The 14,417-nt window shown below is 47.0% G+C and overlaps 1 protein-coding gene across 2 annotated transcripts in view; it reads left to right on the plus strand.

The window, feature by feature from the left end:
- The window catches only part of LIMK2 (LIM domain kinase 2), a 43,441-nt gene that overhangs the window by 25,849 nt on the left and 3,175 nt on the right, over positions 1 to 14,417 (plus strand). For both annotated transcript variants that reach the window (XM_038372711.2, XM_043498004.1), the window contains exons 7-15: positions 950 to 1,146; positions 1,976 to 2,162; positions 5,517 to 5,603; positions 6,405 to 6,536; positions 6,851 to 6,907; positions 7,116 to 7,181; positions 8,121 to 8,295; positions 10,941 to 10,996; positions 14,045 to 14,202. In XM_038372711.2, coding sequence (XP_038228639.1) covers positions 950 to 1,146; positions 1,976 to 2,162; positions 5,517 to 5,603; positions 6,405 to 6,536; positions 6,851 to 6,907; positions 7,116 to 7,181; positions 8,121 to 8,295; positions 10,941 to 10,996; positions 14,045 to 14,202 — 1,115 coding nt within the window. The remainder of the gene's footprint in view (positions 1 to 949; positions 1,147 to 1,975; positions 2,163 to 5,516; positions 5,604 to 6,404; positions 6,537 to 6,850; positions 6,908 to 7,115; positions 7,182 to 8,120; positions 8,296 to 10,940; positions 10,997 to 14,044; positions 14,203 to 14,417) is intronic.

The raw sequence follows: 14,417 nt of genomic DNA on the forward strand, positions 1-14,417 counted from the left end.
TTTTTTACAATCTTCTCCCCATAGCAGTGCCTACTGTGTGGGGCTGTAATGCTGTCATTGATTTGTACTACAGAACAATCCATTGGCTCTGAATGCAAGAGTAAGCTTTTGTTGCCTCTTAGTTTGGAGTTAGCATCTAAGGTCCACTGGGGAGGGGAAGATGGCAGCTGGGAGAGGGCAATTAGGAAGCAGTTTAGAATAGGGGAGGTGTACCTCAACAATTAGTAGGTGGTTAAGGAAGCCTGGAGTGCAGGTTGTCTCAAAGGGAAAGAGTTTGACCAGTGACTGAGTTGAAGGCAGTGTACATGTATCATCAGGCAGACCTGTTTTGGGAGAGGACAGCTGCTAGGCATGGTCAATTGAGAGTGTATCTGGAAGCTGTGTATGGTGTAGCAAGTGACAGTTTTCTGTCTTCATTTTCTATACGAAATGCTTTATACAGCTAATAGCTTTCAAGGTAATGCTTGAACACTCAGTGCATGATATTGCGCTACCCTTTTGGTCGCCAGACAAATACTTTTTGTCTGCTGTTGATGTTAGAGAATACCTTGAGCCTTCTCTTCTAAAGCAGAATAATTAGATCTGGGTTTAGACACCTGGGTAGCTTTACGTTTCCCTTATAAGTGTATTGATCAGCGTTAGGCATGATCTCCATATTCTTGGACTTGCTTTCTTCAGTGTAACATGTGGGCTTATTCCAGAAAAATAGTGTGTTGGGTCTTCTGTAGCTGATCAGAGTGGAAGAGGCACTAGCTAGAATGAAGGTCTACATATTGCTAGTTAACTGGTCTGGTGGACAGTTATATTGTGTGTAACTAAACCACAGCCACAGTGACCTGATTGAGGCACTGTAGATTCTAGTGGTCTCCTGAAGGACATCCAGGTGGCTTCATGTTTTTACAACAGTTCCCTTCAAAGGCTCTTACCCTGCCCTTGGATTTGTGTTCAGGTGGAGGACCTGATTTGCAGGACAAGCCAGACACTTCAGCTGCTCATAGAACATGACCCTGTCTCTCAGCGACTAGACAGACTGCGTCTGGACTCTAGGCTCCCCACGCACATAAAAACCACCACCTCTTCGCGCTCCATTTCCCCATTGAACATTAAGGGGAATGTGGAAGGAACACTGCACAGGCGTTCCCTCAGGTACAAAACCCTAGGAAAACTGCACTGCAGCTAGTGCTTCTAGAGCAGCAGTTGCAAATCTTCTGAGAAACCACTGTTTTTTCTAGACTCTGAGAATACCACCACTGACTGTCACCTCTCCTCCAGCTATGTGTGTTTTAACACACCCTGAAGCCTGGGCTGTACAATGCTCAGTCTTGCAATTGCAAATGACTGAGTCATGGCTAAGCCAAGCCTGGAATGAAGCATTGCCCTGGAGATGAAGCTTCAGATCCCTTCAGTCAGTCTCTATGGACTCCCATTCGGGCTGGCTTGTTTAATAGTGTTTCGACTGTTGAATAAAGGCTGAATTGTGGGCTCTAAATTTGCTAACCACTTGAAATAAAAAATTGAAAAGTCAGATTTCTGCCAGGCTCAGATGGCTGTGGTGAGAGCTTACCCCTCAGGGACTGGCCCCTGCTAAGTGAGGCTTGTGTCTTCAATATTAGAAAACCTGCCCTCCCCCTACTGGGGTCCTCTGTCCCCCACCAACTTCCTTCGTCTTACAAAAATTGCAGATCATCCAGAGTCACTTCCCTGACACCTGAATCCCTTGCTCAGAACGATCAGGAGTTGTTCCTTGTAAGGTGGAAGTCGGAATCCAAATGGATAGAGATGTGCAGCTATGGAGGCTGGCCAGCATTGACATTGCTGTTGGCTCACTCAGGAATTTAGGTACATGCTGCAGCACGTTCCACATCTGCAGAATTGCAGGAAGCTAGTGAGCTGGTTGGTTACTAGCATGCATTCATTTAGGGTAATAGACCTTCCTTGCAGCTGACCTAATCTTCCTGTTGCTTTCACTCTCCAGGCGAAGTAACAGTATTTCCAAGACTCTTGGACCCAGCTCCCCAAAGGACCCTCTCATTCTGAGCCGTGACATCAGTCGCTCTGAATCTCTGCACTCCTCCTCCAGCTATTCCCAGCAGATCTTCCGGCCCTGTGATCTGACACATGGTGAAGTACTGGGGAAAGGGTTCTTTGGACAAGTTATCAAGGTGAGTGGGCAAAACCATGACCCATGAACTTACTGCTAAATTCCCAAGTGAGAGGATATGTCTCCTACAGAAACTTTCAAACATCACAACAAAATCTCGAGTGACTTTTATTTCCTTCCCAGTAGCATGCTGGGTGTGGTGGCTTGATTGGCTGTTTCACCATATTCACAATTCTCTCTTCTCTTGTACTCACTCAGCTTAAGTGTAGCTGGTATCCTGAAGAGCTTACATTCTGCTGGAGAGTTTGACTGTCCTGTTTAAATTGCAGCCAGTCTAACAAGCATCTAGTGTGCTGAGGTGTTTGTATATAACCAGAGCTGCAGAGTGAATGGGTCACACCTCAGTCAAGGGGGCAAGGGGAAGACTCACTGTTACGTTAAATGTGTCTTCCTTAAGGTGTCCACTCGATCTCCCATTTGAGTATTGTGGAGTTCCCTTGGTGCAAGAGTCTGTGCTAGACAGACTGGGACTTATAAGGGATCCAGTGACAGTTACTGTGGTAAACTATTTAACAGTCTAACTCTACTCCCCCGAGTATTGACTACATCTGTGCACAAGTCCCTTTGAGAACAAAAAGCTCCTGCAGTAGTAACTCTCTACTCTCAACTTCCCCGTGTTAACTGTCTGATCTTCGCCATGGAGCGTGGATCCTTCAGGAGCACCCTTCCTGGCATTCTGCAGCAACAGATTTCCTCCCGACCCCCATAACTGGAGTTTCTGCAGTCTGCTCGGATTTCTGGTATTACTTTAGCTGACCCTTGAGTCAGTTTCCTGAACGCTATCTACCTTCCAAGGGCCAGTGTGACCTCTTCAGTACCCTAATCTCCATCCCACTATGCTGTGGGAATCAGTTTCTCCTTAACCACTGTTGTATCAATCATCCTCCAGTGCTGCCTTGGGAATATGACCGTGTGCTCTGGGATTCAAAGCACTAAGTGTTCAATCTTTGATATGGTACTATACTAATTGCCATTTTTCTTCTCTGCTCATAAACAAAATGGCATGTCCAGGTAAGCAGAACCTTTTCCTCTGCAGCATGTCTTGCCATCTGCATGCCCATGGGGTTAACAGCACAGAGGCATTTCCTCTCGTGTTGGTGCATGCACTGGGAGATAAAATCTCCTCAGTGAGTTCCATAACGTCACTGTTCTTAAGTTTGTTTGATACCAGCCTAAAGAGTCCATTTATGTCTTCATTACTTCCCTTCGCTTCCCTTGCCTTTGTCACTGTGCTTTAGACACTTGCACCTCTTTGCGGAAGGTGATGGCATAGTGCTCCTCAGCACTCTGCTAATGTTTGGATGTGTTACTTTGTATGGGAGCAAGAGAAGGGATGCTGTATTGCTGCCTGGTCCTATTATCCACGCCAGAGTCGCCAGGCTTTCACACTCCACCTAGATCAGACTAGCGCTGAATTCTATTGCTCACCTTTGAATCTATGCAGCATTAATGTGCACTGGTGTCAAAGCTGAATTCAAGGGAGCTACCCCTTCTCTCCTCTTTCTTTCTCCCCCCCCCCTTCATTTATCACAACTGGTCTTTCCATTAGAGCGGTTTTCCAGATTCTCAGAGCTCGTGGCCCCTTTCCAGCCTAATGTTCTTTACAACACTTGTCTCCCAAGGCCTTGAACTCTAAACATGAGCAGGTAAAGCTTTGTAGCCACAACATACCAGAAATTACTTAGTAAGCTTCACAAAACAGAGCTGCAGAAAGGACCCCATCATAGTGAGACTGAGCCTGTTTTTACTGATGTGCTATGTGCATTTCAGCTGGGGAGATAGTTACTTTTGATCAGCAGTCAGTTGTGATGCTTTGTTTATAATTGTAATTGAAGAGAAGCTGGACTTTGCATTTCATTCTCTTATCTATGAGAACTTCCATGGCTTCTGTAACTACCACAGAATTGCCTTCAAACCCTCCGCCCCTCTCTCCCCCCGCCCCTCCCCAAACCTGAGCTCCTGGCTAATGTAAGTTGTAGGGTTTCCCAACAGAGGCTTGTCTTTTAATAGCCAAGTCAGCACTGCTGAATCACAGTTCCTTGCATGATGGGGGATGGTCGTTCCACTGCTTTTCTCTTTGGGTCACCAGGAGAATAGTCCTGCAGCTGGATCTCATGTTCCTCAATGCTGAGTTGAGGGCCTGAGAGTTTCTGGTGAGTTCTTCAGTTCCCACAAAATCTAAAACGGGAAAGCTATTCCGGTTTCCTCTCTGAGATTAAGACCAATTTCCAAATGTTCTGTTGAAAGCTTCTACCCTGTTCTGTATGGATTGAATGTTTATCCTCTCTCTTTTGAGAGAAGAGGAGATCAGCTTTTTAGGTGCCCAGAAATGTAAGCAAAGTAGACTCTGCCACCCAAGCTGAATTACTTAAGGAGTCAGCAGGGGGAGAAGTTCTTCCGAAAACCTGCAGTTGTGCTCTAAATCCAGTCAGGTTGATTTCGGTGTGAAAGGAGTTGCTGGTTAAAAGGCACCCAAATCCTCACAGAGCAATGTGGAAAAAAGTCAGGAATCATTGGGTAAGACTTCAACAACTTTCATGAAGGACCTGGCACAGGTTTTCAGGCATTTAAGAACATGGTGGTCTGAGACACAGTGAAGCCATGAGGCTTTAGGTACTGTCTCACATGTCCTCACCTTGGTGCCATCCTTGGAGATTGCAGTACACTGTTCACACCGAATGTGGAACCTTGACTGCTTGCTGTCGCAACTAAACAATCTCCAGTTGTGCATCTCCAGACAGCATTGCAAAAGAACAGGTTTTCAATAAGCCCATCAGAAACCTAGCACTTTCTGGAAGCTATATGACAGCAGGGATATCTGTTGACTTGGTGTGAATTGCTTAGTTGTTCTTGATCCATGAAAAAGGGAACCATCCTCAGTAATTTCACGAATACAAGCTGAAGTGGTTGGTTAAGGTCTCTGTGCCTGGGGACCTGCTTTTCATGTTTGTTTGTTTTTTAATGGTGCTTGTATGGTTTAAGGTAATTCCAGGCACACACAGGTGCAGGGTTAATACTGTTAGCAGAAGCTCTAGCAGCCTGCAGCACACATTCAGATCCTGCACTGGTTAAAATTGGACCACTAATTGGGGTTCTTGGGATACAACAGTATCATGGACTCAATGGGCCACACCACAATGGGCCTTTGTGTGTGTCTATTTTCTCACTTACAGAATCTTTGTTGGGGAAAAAAATTTTCTGCAACTCCCTGGACCAGGTCCATCTGAATTTCCTCTCTTCTCCCTGCTCAGGGGTGGAGGGAGATGTGACCCACAGTTTGGGAAACCCTGCTCTAAAGCATCTATAGGTTTCATAGGGCTTTCCTTCCTGCTGTGACGCTGTCCATTTCCAACAGGTAACGCACAAAGCAACAGGGAAGGTGATGGTGATGAAGGAGCTGATTCGTTGTGATGAGGAAACCCAGAAGACTTTCTTGACAGAGGTAGGAGCAAGATCTCAAATAAGGCCAGGCCAGTTGTGTGGGGGTTAGAGCTCCTCCCTGCCCATCAGTAGTAATGCATACCAGTTATCTTAGCAGGGAAGCAGCATGTTGGGGAAGAACGGACCTGGTTGAAAATGTATGTCACAATTAAACATGACTGACTTATTCAGAAAACAAAAATGACTTAACATTGAAAATTAATGAATAGGAAGTCTAAGAGGCTATTTGGTTGAATTGTGCTTAGTGAATGTAATTGTAAAACATTGTAGGATGCATTCTGTACAGCGAGCTTTCCAGTATAAAACGTCAATAGGAAACAGCTGACTCAACTAAGATCTGAAAGATGTTCCACTTAGTTACAACAGAGAAGAGGATTTTTAAATCAACTAACTTGAATGGCTGCCTTTCTTGTTCCCCAAAGTCAGGCTTATCTGAAAAGTAGCTTCCTAAATACCCGAATGCTTCTCTTGTGGCCCTAACTGTGTCATACAGCACACTCGCTGCAGTGTGGAAGTCTTGTCCACTAAACCATAACCAGCCTAGGAGCTCTCCAGCCTGATCACTATCTTTAAGAATCAAGTGATAATGGACACAAAGGGGCAACAATGATCATTGAATTGCCTTAAAGTTGGGTTTTGAATGGACTTTCCTCTGATACCTTTGGTTAGTGCAGTGGGCCTCCACAGGAGGTATGTGCCCTTTCTCTCCCAGTGCAGGGACCAGTAAGTAAAGCTGCTGAGAATCTCAGGAAGGCCTATACCAATCTCATGGGAGTGCGGGGGGATGTTTCTGCCTCCGCAGGTGAAAGTGATGCGCAGTTTGGATCACCCCAATGTGCTGAAGTTCATTGGTGTACTGTACAAGGACAAGAAGCCGAACTTTCTCTCAGAGTACATTGAAGGGGGGACTCTAAAGGACTTCCTCCGCAATGCAGTGAGTAAATGCCTCCTGGAGCATGTATAGGCTTCCTAATGGCTCTCTGGCCAGTGTGAAATAGGTGCCCTGGCCACACAACACTGTCATTCTGCTTCTGAGTGTCCACAAAGAGCCCACTTAGCTGGATTGTCTTCTCTCCTTTGAAGCTGATTCCTCCAGGGGAAGGGAAGCTTCCCCTGCTTTTGCCCATGCTGTAGCTGGCCTGTGAATAGATCATCCTGCTCTCCAGGACTGTGTATTTCTCAATCTAGCAGGTGGTGGCCAGTTAGTGAGATGAGACCTGATCACTCAGGAGTTGTCATTGTTTGCAGGACCCTTTTCCTTGGCAGCAGAAGGTCAGCTTTGCCAAAGGAGTTGCTTCAGGAATGGTGAGTCAATCTTCTGTTGAGACTGCTTCTTCCAGATTCTGGGTTGAAGCATGGAGGGCTGATGTAATAGTATGTTATATAATGGCCTGCAGAAGCTGCATGGTAGCTAGGGAAATAGAGTACTTATACCAATGTTTTGAGGGAGTTAACTCCAAAGGATGTATTCACGAGACTTGCTCTAATGCTGCTTTCTGTCCCTCCTTTTCAGGCCTATTTGCACTCCATGTGTATCATCCACAGAGACCTGAATTCACATAACTGTCTGATCAAACTGGTGAGCTCTGGAACATGGTCCTTCCTTTGTCTTTTTTCCTCTCCTCTCTCTCTGCTCTTCTCCATGTAATGTTAACTTCCATGGACATGCTAGGCCTTCTGGTTGCTCTCCCTGGCAGCATGGAGACAATCCCTTCTTGAAAACTGGGATACACACTAGAAAGCTTACATTTCAATGTCCCAATAAATGACAGTTCCACAACCTAATTTTTTACTTTCACCCCATTAATCCTGATCCCACCCTTGAGTCCTCTCCCATTTTTAAACCCTTTATACTTTGTTGTAGCCTCTTCCCCACTAGTTGTATACTTGGCTCTCCTAACATTTGTTCATCAATTGCACCCACTACTCTGTTTTGTTTCTACTCTGGTCGTTCATTTTGTCTCACTCATTGCCCAAGAATCCTGGGGCCTCTCTCCATATTTTAATATGCTGTGGGATCTCAGCTGTGGACTTCATTCCCTCAGCCCTGGCTCTCAATGTCCCCTTAGTCTGAATATTGGCTCTACCTCTGCCTGGCAAACCCCAAGGTCAAATCTGAGCAGAGAGTTTGCTAGGAAAGATTTCTGGATACAATTAGATAAGCTGGATAGAGAGAGCCAATTGCATTATAGCAAATGTAAGCAAGTTAATGGAGTTAAAACTCCTTCCCTGCATGAGGACTCATGGGCTGTCTTCTCTCCTTGCTCACCCTCTCTGATCAGGTCTCCCTCTACCTCTTCCCCTACTTCCTAGGAGATTGCTGGGCTCCCATGTTCACTGCGTTCTTCCAGCTAGCTGCCGGAGGCTTCCTTATTTGCTTGCCTGCAGAGCTGCTGCTATTGTTACGTTTAATGTGCAGTTTATAAGTGACAGGAAATATAACCACTCTGTGCTAATGAGTTACTTCTGGGAGGAGCTGAGGGGTAATCAGTTGTTTGTGATTAAATCCCTTGGCTAGGATAACACTGTGGTGGTTGCTGATTTTGGACTGTCTCGGCTGATTGTGGAAGAGAGGCAGAAACCCACCCTGGAAAAACCATCTGTCAAGAAGCGAACCCTACACAAGAGTGACAGGAAGAAGCGCTATACTGTGGTCGGGAACCCATACTGGATGGCGCCGGAGATGTTAAATGGTAAGATGCTCATACTGTGGCAGGTGAGGAGCCACCTCCAGGCACAGGTGTAGGGATGACAGGATTATTGGAAACTCTGGCCGTTGGCAGCAATCAAATCTATTAGCTGCCTTGGGCTTTAGACCTTCTAGTACATGAGTTTTTCTTGTCAACACATCTGGTGGACATGCTTTCCCTTGCATGTCAGCCCTGCTAAACTTCCCTGCTGCCAGTAATGTAAGCAGCAAGAAATGGGGAGCCCATTCCCGGGAGTTGTCACAACTCTTTGGGAGGGGTAATGGGCCTATACCTGCCATCCAGATATTGGAGGCAACATAACAAGATGCTTGAAACAATGCGACTGACTTTGAAATTAACTTCAGTCTTGTGTCTCTAACATCCTTAGGGACGCAGTGAATTGGTTGTGCTTCAAAGAAATGAAGTACAATAGGACTGTGGGGCAAACCTGTAATGTTGAGTGTTGGACAGACTAGAGGCGAATCCAGCTGTTGCGTGTTTCCCCCACACTCAGAGTGAGGAGGGCAGTGGCTATATGTCTTGAGGGGCAGATCTTCCCTGGCACTGGGTTAAGGGCAAACACGTGTCCCTGTGTGGGACCCAAGTGAGGGGAGAATGCAAACTCAACTGCTTCTGGTGAATTGGGCCTCCTTGTGAGGGCATGGCTGCAAGGCAAACACATCAACAACTAGAACTGCCACTAAATCCTCCAGAAAGAGCAAACAGGGTCATGGTTGCACTATAAAGTATTGCCCAGCTGACTTCAACATCAGGCTGTTCTTAGAAATCTCTTGGGAAAGGGAAAACTCTGGTTTTATGGCCTCTACCCTCCCAATCCTCTACCCATCCTGCTGCTGCTCTGTTACCACTTTTGGTGCTCCCCTCTTCTTCCTTTTGAGCTCTGTGCTGTCGAGCTCTTCGGAGCCTGGCAACGTGTTACCCTGCTTTTCCAAGGCATTAGAGTAGTGATGCAGGAATGCTAATGTATAACATGCCTGGCACTTGCCAAGAGAACTGCCAGTTGTGTCCCCAAGTTAGCATACTAAAAAAAGTCTGCTCTGATGTCGTATCCTGGGGTACCAGAGCTCTTCCCAGATCCAACCCTTGCTTGGCCCTGCCACAATTCCATTCCTGGCTGTGGAGGGAGGCCTCTATCTCTACCTGGCCAGACCAGCCATGTGGATCCTGTCTGCTCGCAGAGGCCTGCTTTCCCTGTCTCAGCCCTCTGCTGTCTGAGATCGTTAGTACTTAATTTATTACGTCTGCAGTCACTGCAGCAGAAACTGGGTATCCAGCTTCCTCTGCAGCCAGCACTGGCTTAGCGTACCATAGAAATGCATTGAAAGGACTATCTGTGTGAATGGTAAAGCGTCTCCGGATTTGACATCAGCAGTCACTTGAACCCTGGGGCCCCGTTTAGGGCTCTGCAATAGAACCCTCTCTCTTTCCTTGAGCACCCTTTTCTGCCCTTGAAACTGGGGCTGTATTATAGGTCTTATGGAAACGAATTGTTTGTGTACGTAATGGCAGTGAAAGAAAGCTGATCTTAATGATGGACATTTTTTGGCTAGCCACAGACTGACTACAGCAGTGGCAGTTTCCACCCCTGCCTCTCCACTGTGCTGCTTGTTCTATCTGAACTAACCTCCGTCTAAGCAATCCTTCAGCTCCATGGCCCATTCCCTTCTCTGCAATCTGTGGATAATGCCAGTTATGCTGGAGGCTCCTGTGATAACTGAAGCCAACAACCTGTTGGATGGCGTTTGTCATTATCCAGCTAAGATACCGTCCCCATTTCCCAGGCTCTGGCAGGAATATGGTTGGTGCACAAACTTCCTTGTGATGGTCTGTCCAATGTTTCCATGGAACCTTTACTGCTTTATTCTGCTGTCTGGAATCCTGCTTATGCCTCACTCTTGCAGTAACATGCTTCCACTCCTGCAGTGGGGAATACACATGACCTTTCCAGGCTGCGTCCAGTAAGTTTGGAGCCAGCAAGTGAATTTATTCACTGCTACTTTAAGCCAGCACCATAACAGTTAATCAGAAATGCTCAACAAAGGCTGGCGGTGCCAAAAGCAGAGAGCTCTGCCCTCACTGAGCAATCCCTTCAGAAACATGGAATGCTGGAGGGCTGTTGGCTACTCCAGCCTGTACCTGCATGGTAAAGAACAGCTAAGGTGGTCATTGAACATAAGACATAATTGGTTTTTAGTCACTCATTTCCTTGCAAAATAGCCACAGGGGAGCAGCCACCAGGCTCTGAAACTAGATGCAGCTGCTCTAGATGTACATAAATTGCTACTTTGCCATGCTAGAAACCCTCTTGCTCCCCCACATCAGTGACTAACCCCAGCTCTGCCTTGTAAAATGGTCCTGGGTGCGTCTGTGCAGGCAGGGAAACGTCTTCCCCCACCCTTACCAGGATGCTGCTGAGAAAAAAGTCACATTTTACTTGGCTGAGCGCAGCTGTGCTTGACTTCATTTCGGAACCCTCGCTGGCTTGCTAGGCTGCTTGGTCCTGGATTGTGACTCCGCACTCCTTCCTGGTGCTGGCATAGAGGCTGCTGCATCATGGGATGCTATTCGGCCTGACGGTGCTAGGAACCCCCCCGCTCACAAAGTCACTTGTCTTGTATTTCCTGCAGGGCAGAGTTACGACGAGACTGTGGACATCTTCTCATTTGGGATTGTTCTCTGTGAGGTAAGTCCAGGCCACACTAGGGTGTCCAGGGAGTCTGAGCAAGAGGCTTGCCAAACATTCCCAGGGTCCTGTCCTACCTCTTCCTCTCCATACACAACAGAAAGCAGCTTTGTGCAGCTGAGTCTGGGGTTCCTGACTCAGATGTACTGTGGCTGGGACTGGAGTCTGGGGAGTTGCACTTTGCATGCCCATCTCATGCCCATAAGTGTGGAAGTGGGAGGGAAGAAGGCACTTATTGCTCTGTTGGTGCAGTTCCCTCCTTAAATTTAAAGCTGGTGCTGGGAAGGAGACAATCTAGCTCTAGTGCAAAAATCTTGGAATTTAGGTGGTATCTTCCAGCAACATGGGAGCTTAGAGTTGAGATTCCTTCTCCCTCCTCCTGAACCCTGGGTCTCCAGCCTGTAACTAGCCATAGTAATTCAGGGCCTTTTGTAAGAGTGGGATTTGACACTAGCGAGGTGGTCAAAATCTGTCTGAAGGTGAAAAGTGGGGCTCACTTCGCAGATCCTGTTTCTGGATGGAATCTGTCTGGTCTGGCTGCACAGCCAGACTTCTCTGCCCCATTCCTGCTGTGTGTAGAAAATAGGCCATCTCTTTTCTCTATGATATGAATGTCTGATGCAGATCAGAGAACCAATATTCTGTGTGCCTGAAACTTCTCCCCAGCTCCTTCCCTTGCATCACCAGACTGTTCCAAAAGGAACTGCCTTTTAAAGTATCCAATGTATATAGAAGTGAGAGCAATCGGGGCTGGCAGGGAGACCAGAATTGGAGTTTTCCTCTTAATGCTTGGGTGGTGAATATGGAAAAAATGTCATATGCACGAATAGTACAGCCTCACCTAGAATTCTGTACTGGTAACCAGTGTTCCCTCTCATTTTTTTCCATCCATGTGCGGAATGAATTTTGTTATGCACACCAATAGCGAGGTGTGCGCCACCAGTAGGAACAAAAAACCTAGATGGTGTGTGTGTGTGTGTGTGTGTGTGTATTTATATTTAAGTTACCATAGGGATAATTACTCCAGCCAGGGCAGGTTAGGAATTTTAAAACTCACTACTCAAAGAATTAAATGTAAGCCTGAGAGAGAAATAAAATTATGAAATGCATAGACCAGTCAAACTAAAATAACAGCACTTTGAAAGAATAAAATTACAGAGAACATATATGTGCATTGCAGGAAGTACCAAGAACTAACACCACCACAAGTATGTGTTGGGAAGTGTGTGTCAGAGACAGTGCGTGTGTGCTGGCTGCTGGGGAGGTCTGAGACACTGTGCTCTGTCTCCTTAAGGCACTCACCAGAAGGTTCAGACTGCAGCTGCTGAGCTCTCCTGCTCCTGAGACCTGTCCCTGCTCTGCAGAGATGGGGTACAGGGGCTGGGGGGAGGGGGACACCCTGACATCAGCACTCTATGTACCCCCAACCCCCCTGCTCTGCACCGCAAGCAGGAGAGTCCTGGGAGCAGCTGGCCAGGGGCTCCAAGGGAGAGGGCAGGAGCAACAAGGCTGCAGAGCAGCAGGGGGAAGGGCCCCTGAAAAAGCGCTGCTGTGCATGGCTCCACTAATCAAGTGCGTAGCACTTGATTCACTCCTGGGTGGCCATGGGACTGTGCAGCTTAGAGGGAACACAGCTGGTAACCCATCTTGAAGGTTAGTGCAAAATTGCAGGTGGGGTTCAGAGAACAATAGCAAGAACGAATAGGGGCCTAGAAATTTTTATAGAGAGGGATTGAAAAGATCTAGTTTGTTTACCTTTAGAAAGGAGACACATAAGAGGAAACATGATAGAATATATATGATAGAGAGGTTCTCTTCCTCCTATCTCATAACACATGCACACGGGAACATTCAATGAAATTGAAAGGTAGCAAACAAGTGATAAAAATTTTCTACACAATGCATAATTAGACTGTGGAACTACTTGGCACATGATGTGGTTGTGGTCAACAACTTGGCAATATTCAAAGAGGGACTGTATTTATATGGGTAACAAGAACATCCAGTTAGCATAAAGTATAGTAACAGAGAAGAGAAATAAAACCTTTGTTTTAAATCAATCTAGGTGTTGGGGATTAGGCTGAGACCTTTGTGGGGGGCAGATTATCACACATCTGCCTGTTCTGGGGTTAGTTCAGAGGAATGTGCAACAATCTGCTGTTGGCCACAGTCAGAGATGGGATTCTAGACCAGGTTGACCACAGGTCTGAACCAGTCAGGCAATTACATTCCTAGGCTTTGACTGGTGGCCTTCTGTATCCAGGGTGATTGGTATAATTCAATGCAAAATGTGTTCAGTGTAAGGAGCCCTTCAGATAGAGGCAGAGAACTGAAGTATTGTCCTGTGTGTTCTACAGTCTTCTCCCCCATTTTTTTCCCCCTGCTTGGGTTTCCCTTCTGAGGTTTTTGATTGGGTCCCCATAATAATGTGTTTGCACCATTTCTTTCCCTCCCTCCTCAGTACTGAAGACACTGTTTCTCCTGCAATGTACTTCAGAGCTCGCTGCAAATCCCCACTTGCCCTCCCCCAGCTCCCTGGCATGTGAGCTGTGTTGGGGGAGGGGTTTTTTGATAGCCTGATGACATTGTGGAGGGGCGTGTGCATGCTAGAAGGTGTTAATACCCTGGGAGCGGAGGAATTGCTTCCTACTTCAGTGCATGGACTGATAGTGGCTAGGACACTGCACAGTCTGCACTAAAAGCTAAATTTGTGGTGTACCCCTTGCAGCAATACCCTAGGGACAGGGAAATTGAAATTGGGTTTCTGCTATAGCAGGGAGAGACTTCTGGGGCCAGCCCCTGTACTGTCTGTGAGGTTTGCCTGTATTAAATGGTGTTGTCTTGGTCCTCCTTCATGGAACAAGCCCTTCTGTAGATGGGGACTGGTACAATTCTAGCTCTTCTCCCCCTGCCCTGTAATCACACTAATGGTAATGTTTCCAGTGGGCCCAACCTAGCTCTAGAGACCGAGCAACCCCCTCCTGTTAGCCCTCAGATGCTGTCCCTGCTGCTGCAATCGTGGTACCTGAGCAGTTCTTTCCCCTCTAGATCATCGGGCAGGTGTATGCTGACCCTGACTGCCTCCCTCGTACCCTGGATTTTGGCCTCAATGTAAAGCTGTTCTGCGAGAAGTTTGTTCCTGCCGATTGCCCTCCAGCCTTCTTCCCTTTGGCTGCCATTTGCTGCAGGCTGGAGCCAGAGAGCAGGTAAGGTTTCAGGCTGATTGGGGAGTGAAATGCTGGCTAAGCCCCTGTGTGAGGCATGGGTCTAATTTCTGGTTCTCTTGTGTGTCCAGTTTGTATCTTTGCTTCTCTCAGGGACTGGAGAATGCCCTCTCCTCCTTCCCCCACTGGAAAGGTGTTGCTCTGCAAAGTGGGTCACAGGGGGATGGCAGGCATGTGCTAATATCCAGGGCACTTCA

This window comes from Dermochelys coriacea, chromosome 15 (genome assembly GCF_009764565.3).
Source record: "Dermochelys coriacea isolate rDerCor1 chromosome 15, rDerCor1.pri.v4, whole genome shotgun sequence".
In the NCBI taxonomy this organism is placed as follows: Eukaryota; Metazoa; Chordata; order Testudines; family Dermochelyidae; genus Dermochelys; species Dermochelys coriacea.